At 47.5% G+C, this 8602-nt stretch overlaps 1 protein-coding gene across 48 annotated transcripts in view; it reads left to right on the plus strand.

Moving 5' to 3' along the window:
• The first annotated feature begins 657 nt into the window (after window positions 1-657).
• plekha5 (pleckstrin homology domain containing, family A member 5) overlaps window positions 658-8602 on the plus strand; it is a 109826-nt gene continuing 101881 nt past the window's right edge. For 19 of the 48 annotated variants that reach the window (XM_049474936.1, XM_049474940.1, XM_049474942.1 and 16 more), the window contains exons 1-3: window positions 658-818; window positions 954-1030; window positions 2906-2963. In XM_049474936.1, the coding sequence (XP_049330893.1) occupies window positions 727-818; window positions 954-1030; window positions 2906-2963 (227 nt within the window). In that variant the 5' untranslated portion in view covers window positions 658-726. The remainder of the gene's footprint in view (window positions 819-953; window positions 1031-2905; window positions 2964-8602) is intronic. The other 29 variants (XM_049474957.1, XM_049474956.1, XM_049474961.1 and 26 more) reach the window with 6 other exon arrangements.

Here is an 8602-nt window from a genome sequence, read left to right on the forward strand (position 1 = left end):
AAAACCCCTATCCAGATAAATCTCTCCATCCAGATTCAGAGTGAATCTGAAACCGTTCCCACTTCATATTGGTTTACACTGTGATCCATCACACCTGCACCCCCCCCCCCACACACACACACACTCCAGCAAGAACATAGCAGACTTATGTAGTCTAATATGAAGATGATCCGTGCAGAGACTCCAGAGAACTCCATTATAGTCATATAGTCATAGTAATTATGGAAAAATTCCTGCTCACATTACTATTACTTTAAACATTTTAAGTAGATTTAAGTTTAAGTTGTTTTTTATTTTTTAAATTAAGTAGTTTTGAAAAAAAGGGGGGGGATTTTTCCTCCTTAAAGCTGCTTATTTTTAAGCAGTTTTGAAATGTTTAAGTAGTTTTTGAAAAACAAATGGGGAGATTTTTCCTCTTACATCACTTTTACACTTTTAATTAGTTAAAGATTAAAGAGCTTGAATTGATACTTTAGTTTCTACAGAAGATACATTTTGTTACATTTTAAAACTTTTTGTATCCGTTACTTTGTTTCTTTTTAAAAATGCTCGTAGCGTAAAAAAAATAATTAACTCTCGGAGAGCGAGCACGCACGCGCCCCCCAGAGGCGGCCGCCGTTGCCGCGGTTGCCATGGTTACCTCGTGCGCGCGCGCCCGCACGCACGACGGCGGCGGCGGTTACGCGCAGCTCGAGAGGAGCTGCTGCTGCTCAGTGCCAGAGAGACATGGCGGCGGATCTGAAACCCGACTGGCTGGCCTGCCTGCCTTCCTCCTGGAGTTACGGGGTTACGCGGGACGGGCGCGTGTTCTTCATCAAGTAAATATCTCCGTAGACGATTCGTGTGTGTTCCGGTACCGCGCGGGGCTCGGTGTCGGGCTCGGGTGGCGGGTTTTTGAGCTTTTTTCTTCTGCTGTTTCAGCTGCTTTTCTCTTTATTTTCTCACCCAAACAGCGAGGAGGCGAAGAGCACCACCTGGCTGCACCCGGTTACCGGAGAGGCGGTGATTACCGGACACCGGAAAACCACAGGTACCTACGGAGTTACCGGACTGTTACTGCTGCTGGTATTGTGGGGAAGCAGTGATTTAGGAGAAGCGTGAAAGACGAGAGAGCAGGAGTGACGGAATCCTGAAGCAGCTGGAGCGGTGGCAGGAGCGGTGGCAGGAGCTGTGGCCGTGGCAGGAGCTGTGGTGGCTGCTGAGTCCAGCGTCCAGTGCTGGCGTTACACTGCGCTGGTCTCGCACGCGACGCGACTTAAGCCCAGCGCAGTGTAACGCCAGCACTGGACGCTGGACTCAGCAGCCAGCTCAGCTCCTGCCACCGACACAGCTCCTGCCACAGCTAGAGCATAGGTATTTTTTTCACTCTGCACCGTTAATCCGTGGCACGGCACCGTCTCCGTGTGTCACGTTCCGCTCTGAACCCACGTACAGGCCGCCTTCCTTGAGCATAGACAGAGAGCGAGACAGACAGCGCGCGCGGGCGCCTTTGCGCAATCCACCAGTAACGTTACAGATCCCAGATCAGATCAGCAGTAACAGGATCAGCAGCAGTATCTGCAGCAGCAGTAGTAGTAATAGTAATGGTAGGCTGTTGGTTATAGCTATTTAATCGCTAAGCTGCGTCGCAGCAACGTTACTCTAAACGTCTGTAAATGTTCAGAATCTCTGCGCTGCAGCTTCAGAGAGACCAACAACAAACATCACGATCAGGGCTGGTGATCTGCTGCTGCTGCAGCGTGATGTTGGGTCTGTGTGGGTACATAATAATGAGCTCGAGCTCACGAAGGGATGGATGGAGAGAGAGAGAGAGAGAGAGAGAGAGAGAGAGAGAGAGAGAGAGAGAGAGAGAGAGTGTGTATATATGTATATATATTTATATAAATACACACAAAGAAATCACTGCAGAAGACTAGAGGCTGCTGTAGAAACATATAACACACACACACATACACAAATAAATGCTGGATGCTGTAGGAATGTTAAAATATGACTAAAATCACACACACACACACACACACTGGATGATGTCGGAGTGTTAAAATATGGCTGAAAACACACACACACACAAAAAACACTGGATGCTATAGGAATGTATAACAGTGTAATGATACACTGCTCACAATTAAATTTTCTCACAATATTAAGAAAATGATTTTTTCAGAAGTGTAAACAATAAGGGTGTAATGATTCACTTTTTTATATTTCTCAACTGTATAATGCTAAATTCACCTCATATGCAGGGGTTGAACAACGAAACTGAAACACCCGTCATCATTTTAGTGTGGGATTTTAGGTTTCATGTCTAAATTGGAGCAGCCTGGTGTTCAATCTTCATTAATTGCACATTGCACCAGTAAGAGCAGAGTGTGAAGGTTCAATTAGCAGGGTAAGAGCACAGTTCTGCTCTAAATATTACAATGCACACAACATTATGGGAGACATACCAGAGTTCAAAAGAGGACAAATTGTTGGTGCACGTCTTGCTGGAGCATCTGTGACCAAGACAGCAAGTCTTTGTGATGCATCAAGAGCCACGGTATCCAGGGTAATGTCAGCATACCACCAAGAAGAACCAACCACATCCAACAGGATTAACTGTGGATGCTGTAAGAGGAAGCTGTCTGAAAGGGATGTTTGGGTGCTAACCCGGATTGTATCCAAAAAACATAAAACCACGGCTGATCAAATCACGCAGAATTCAATGTTCACCTCAACTCTCCTGTTTCCACCAGAACTGTCCGTCACCACAATCAATTACTGTGATCTAAAACCAGGAGTTTCAGTTTCATTCTCCAAATCCTGTAAATAATCCATGTTTACGTAGTATCATGTTGTGCTGTTTATAAATGTTGTGAACTGGTTTAATCTTAAACAAACTGCTCTGGTTTCTCTGATTCTGTAGATTTACCCACCGGGTGGGAGGAGGGATATACGTTTGAAGGAGCGCGCTGCTTCATCAAGTGAGTTTCTGAGGCTTTATTTCTTTAATTTCTTGGTTTGTGGTGGAAACAGGAGGTTTCTGTGGGTCTCAAGCGGGTTTGTTGCTTTTTGATTGGCTGTGTGTGACAGAGGCAGAGATTTCATACCACCGCCCCCTCACACACTCTCTCACTCACATATACACACACACACACACACACACACACACAGGCATGCATGCACACACACATACACACCCCATTCCTCTGCAGTGTAGCTGAAGCATTTTCCACCACAGCAGCAGCAGCTTTATAACAGAGCTTATCTTCAGCAGTGAGATGCTGGTCGTTAGTGAATGAGGTGTTCATTAGTGAATGAGCCAGTCGTTAGTGTGAGACGCTGGTGGTTAGTGTGAGACGCTGGTGGTTAGTGTGAGACGCTGGTGGTTAGTGTGAGACGCTGGCGGTTAGTGTGAGACGCTGGTGGTTAGTGTGAGACGCTGGTCGTTAGTGTGAGACGCTGGTGGTTAGTGTGAGAAGCTGGTGGTTAGTGTGAGAAGCTGGTGGTTAGTGTGAGAAGCTGGTGGTTAGTGTGAGAAGCTGGTGGTTAGTGTGTGATGCTGGTGGTTAGTGTGAGAAGCTGGTGGTTAGTGTGAGAAGCTGGTGGTTAGTGTGAGAAGCTGGTGGTTAGTGTGAGAAGCTGGTGGTTAGTGTGAGAAGCTGGTGGTTAGTGTGAGAAGCTGGTGGTTAGTGTGAGAAGCTGGTGGTTAGTGTGAGAAGCTGGTGGTTAGTGTGAGACGCTGGTGGTTAGTGTGAGAAGCTGGTGGTTAGTGTGAGAAGCTGGTGGTTAGTGTGAGAAGCTGGTGGTTAGTGTGAGAAGCTGGTGGTTAGTGTGAGAAGCTGGTGGTTAGTGTGAGACGCTGGTCGTTAGTGTGAGACGCTGGTGGTTAGTGTGAGAAGCTGGTGGTTAGTGTGAGAAGCTGGTGGTTAGTGTGAGAAGCTGGTGGTTAGTGTGAGACGCTGGTGGTTAGCGTGAGACGCTGGTGGTTAGCGTGAGGCGCTGGTGGTTAGCGTGAGGCGCTGGTGATTAGCGTGAGACGCTGGTGGTTAGCGTGAGACGCTGGTGGTTAGCGTGAGACGCTGGTGGTTAGCGTGAGACGCTGGTGGTTAGCGTGAGACGCTGGTGGTTAGCGTGAGACGCTGGTGATTAGCGTGAGACGCTGGTGTTTAGTGTGAGACGCTGGTGGTTAGTGTGAGACGCTGGCGGTTAGTGTGGGATGCTGGCGGTTAGTGTGGGATGCTGGCGGTTAGTGTGGGATGCTGGTGGTTAGTGTGAGACGCTGGCGGTTAGTGTGTGACGCTGGTGATTAGCGTGAGACGCTGGTGTTTAGCGTGAGACGCTGGTGGTTAGTGTGAGACGCTGGCGGTTAGTGTGGGATGCTGGCGGTTAGTGTGGGATGCTGGCGGTTAGTGTGAGACGCTGGCGGTTAGTGTGTGACGCTGGCGGTTAGTGTGTGACGCTGGTGGTTAGCGTGAGACGCTGGTGGTTAGTGTTGGACGCTGGTGGTTAGTGTGAGACGCTTGCGGTTAGTGTGTGATGCTGGTGGTTAGTGTGAGACGCTGGTGGTTAGTGTGAGGTGCTGGTGCTTAGCGTGAGACACTGGTGGTTAGCGTGAGACGCTGGTGGTTAGCGTGAGACGCTGGTGGTTAGTGTGAGACGCTGGTGATTAGTGTGGGACGCTGGTGGTTAGTGTGAGACGCTGGTGGTTAGTGTGGGATGCTGGTGGTTAGTGTGGGATGCTGGTGGTTAGTGTGAGACGCTGGCGGTTAGTGTGTGATGCTGGTGGTTAGTGTGAGACGCTGGTGGTTAGTGTGAGGCGCTGGTGCTTAGCGTGAGACACTGGTGGTTAGTGTGAGACGCTGGTGGTTAGTGTGAGACGCTGGCGGTTAGTGTGTGATGCTGGCGGTTAGTGTGAGACGCTGGTGGTTAGTGTGGTTAGTGTGAGACGCTTGCGGTTAGTGTGTGATGCTGGTGGTTAGCGTGAGATGCTGGTGGTTAGTGTGAGGTGCTGGTGCTTAACGTGAGACACTGGTGGTTAGCGTGAGACGCTGGTGGTTAGTGTGAGACGCTGGTGGTTAGTGTGAGACGCTGGTGGTTAGTGTGAGGCGCTGGTGGTTAGTGTGAGACGCTGGTGATTAGCGTGAGACGCTGGTGGTTAGAGTGAGACGCTGGTGGTTAGTGTGAGACGCTGGTGATTAGCGTGAGACACTGGTGGTTAGTGTGAGACGCTGGTGGTTAGCGTGAGGCGCTGGTGGTTAGTGTGAGACGCTGGTGGTTAGTGTGAGACGCTGGTGGTTAGTGTGAGACGCTGGTGGTTAGTGTGAGACGCTGGTGGTTAGTGTGAGACGCTGGTGGTTAGTGTGAGACGCTGGCGGTTAGTGTGAGATGCTGGCGGTTAGTGTGGGATGCTGGTGGTTAGTGTGAGACGCTGGTGGTTAGTGTGAGGCGCTGGTGGTTAGTGTGAGACGCTGGTGATTAGTCTGGGTTTAACAGGCTGGTCTGTGTGACTCAGTCGAGGCTCGGCTCTGTAAAACAGGATCTACTTGTTGGGCCGCGGGACGTTATGAAGCCTGCAGTCAGGAGCAGGTCGAGTTCCTGCATGTTTGTGTTGTTTTTGGAGAGAGTTAACACTACACACGCTATACACATACACTACACACACTATACACACACTACACATGCTATACACATATACTACACACACTATACACACACACTACACATGCTACATACATGCTATACACACACTACTCACACTGTTGCAGCTTGTCGTTTCTCTGTGTTTGTAGAGAAGCTGATTGCAGATCTGAGCTTTATTCTGTAATGGTTGTTAATTTAAATCATCTGGTTTTGAGAGAAACGTTACTGTGACATGTTCTACTGTACCTCTGGGAATAGGGACCCAGAAATTATTGTAATAAGCAGTGAGGGAATTCCCACACGTGTGTAAGTTGTGAGGTGTTATCTTGTGAGTTGAACATTGGTCAGTGTGTTCATGGCAAGACAGGTTTTGCACTTATTGAACGTCAAGGATTTTGCCAATATTATCACGTATGTTATAAAATGATATGGCCCCTAAAGTTTGGTGAGAATAGATCATAGAAGGCTTTACTGTTCACGGTGGACGGGGCTGTGATGGGGGAATAATTGTGACCAGCAGCTTCTGGCTAGGATTAAACACACAGGCGACTTTGTGATGGAAATCATATCTACATTTAATTCAACACATTAATCTCACAGGTCAGTGCAGCGTTCTATATTTTCCATTGGTCATGATTGTGTTTCCTGTTCAGTATCATTCAGTAACAAACCTGTTTACTCAGCATCTCCTCCACCTCAGATCATCAGAACTGACGCTTCGTGTCCACGAGCTCTTTATCCTGAACTAATCCTACAGCCGCCACACTGTGTCCAGTAATGCTGCACGATATTAGAAAACAATCCATATCGTGATATTAAACAACGCAGGGCCCATGACATCACCAGCCCCGCCCCCACCCACACACTCTCTCACGTCCCGACCAATCAAGAGCTGAGTCAGCGCCGAGCTCTCAAAACCCAAGAAAAACAGGAAAACAACAGTAATCTGCCCTTTAATCAGCATTTAAATGTCTTTTCAAAAGGTAAATAAGAGCGTTTGTTTTTCTGGGATTAAAAGTGTGAATTCAGCTGTAACTGGAAATATCTGCGCTGCTAAACTGTGCTGGACTGAGGAGCACAGCTTTCCACACGTGCTCACGTTTACAAGCACGTGCCCAACCATGTGGATGGAGGCCATGCAGTTACCCAGTGTTTACTCCTCCCCCTCCCCCTCACACTCCCCCTCGCGCTTCTCAGGCAGCAGCAGCCTGTCACTCACACAGACACAGAGACAGCGCTGTGTATCTACTTCCTGTGTCAAGAATCGAAACACTACAGGGCAGGCTGAGATCCAGCACGGCAGAATGCGTTAAAAAAAATAATGCCAGTGGACACGAACTGTAACCTGTTAATACCAGACTACTAAAGTGGTGTCTGGGCCACATTAATGCTTTAATGGTGCACACGGAGACGTGATCCGGTACAGCCAGTGATTCAGAAACTCAGTGACGAGCTTAAAGCTGCTCACAGGCGACAGCAGACTGAGAGTCAGAGATGTGACCTGATGAATAAGATCTTATGATCCTAATTAGCTGAATTTGAGGTGATGAACTGAAGTGTTTCCAGACACAGAGTTTCTACAGACCCAGAGCGGCACAACTTCAAACAACTGGGCCAGATTATCTAGAGATAACCAGATTCTTTCTATGCATGATGTCAGAGGGGAGCTAGCCTGGTTTCAAGATAGCTACCACTGGATTTCAGGTTTATAGAGATTACTGTGTGAAAAAATGGCAAGAAAAAAACTTGTTTTAAAGGCAAAAACATGTGTGATGATTTTTTTCTTACAGACATTATAATCAGGAGATTCATCAAATTAATTTATAAAAGAAGCTGCAGAATCTCAGAAACCTGTAAAGAACTATTTTATGCTGCAGTGATTTTTTAAATATAAGGAGTTTATGTTTAATTGTGTTTAATATAAAAGCTGCTGTAAGGATGGTTGTTTGGTTGAAGAATATCAACTGTAATGGAATCAACATGTTTGGTGTTTTTCCTGATTTAGTCATTGGATTAAAATAAATTAAATTGTGGAAAAGTTTTTTCATGTGTCCCTCAGTATCAGCAGACTCTCATCTTCTCTTCTTCTCTTCTCCTCCTGTTCTTCTCCTGATCTTCTCTTTTGCTCCTCTTCTTCTCCTGATTTTCTCCTGATCTTCTCCTCTTCTTCTCCTGATCTTCTTCTCCTGATCTTCTCCTCTTCTTCTCCTGATTTTCTCCTGATCTTCTCCTCTTCTTCTCCTGATCTTCTTCTCCTGATCTTCTCCTCTTCTTCTCCTGATTTTCTCCTGATCTTCTCCTCTTCTTCTCCTGATCTTCTTCTCCTGATCTTCTCCTCTTCTTCTCCTGATTTTCTCCTGATCTTCTCCTCTTCTTCTCCTGATCCTCTTCTCTTGATCTTCTCCTCTTCTTCTCCTGATTTTCTCCTGATCTTCTTCTCCTGATCTTCTTTTCCTGATCTTCTCCTCCTCTTCTCCTGATCTTCTCCTCCTGATCTTCTCCTGATCTTCTTTTCCTGATCTTCTTTTCCTGATCTTCTCCTCTTCTTCTCCTGATCTTCTCCTGATCTTCTTTTCCTGATCTTCTCCTCTTCTTCTCCTGATCTTCTCCTGATCTTCTCCTAAGGGACAGCAGGACGAGGTTGAGCTGAGCTGTGTTGAGCTGTAGTGAGCAATGCTGGTCCTATATCAGTTGTGTTTTTCCCCGCTGATCTCAGACCGGTACCAGACTGATCTGAGCTGTGTCTCACCCTTTGCTGGATTTCACTGGCTGTCTCTCTCTCTCCTGTCTGTGGATGATCTGTGAGTGAGGCGGGTCTGTTGCTGTGTCGGATGGCGTTTGCTCGTGTCTGAAAGGATCTATTGTGACGTTTTCTTGTAAAGACGGAGATGCTGCCCTTTATCATCGTCTTGGAGCCACTGTGAACCAGTGTCCCCGCCCTGGTGTCCCCGCCCTGGTGTCCCCGCCCTGGTGTCCCCGC

Source organism: Astyanax mexicanus, chromosome 2 (assembly GCF_023375975.1).
Source record: "Astyanax mexicanus isolate ESR-SI-001 chromosome 2, AstMex3_surface, whole genome shotgun sequence".
Lineage (NCBI taxonomy): Eukaryota > Metazoa > Chordata > Actinopteri > Characiformes > Acestrorhamphidae > Astyanax > Astyanax mexicanus.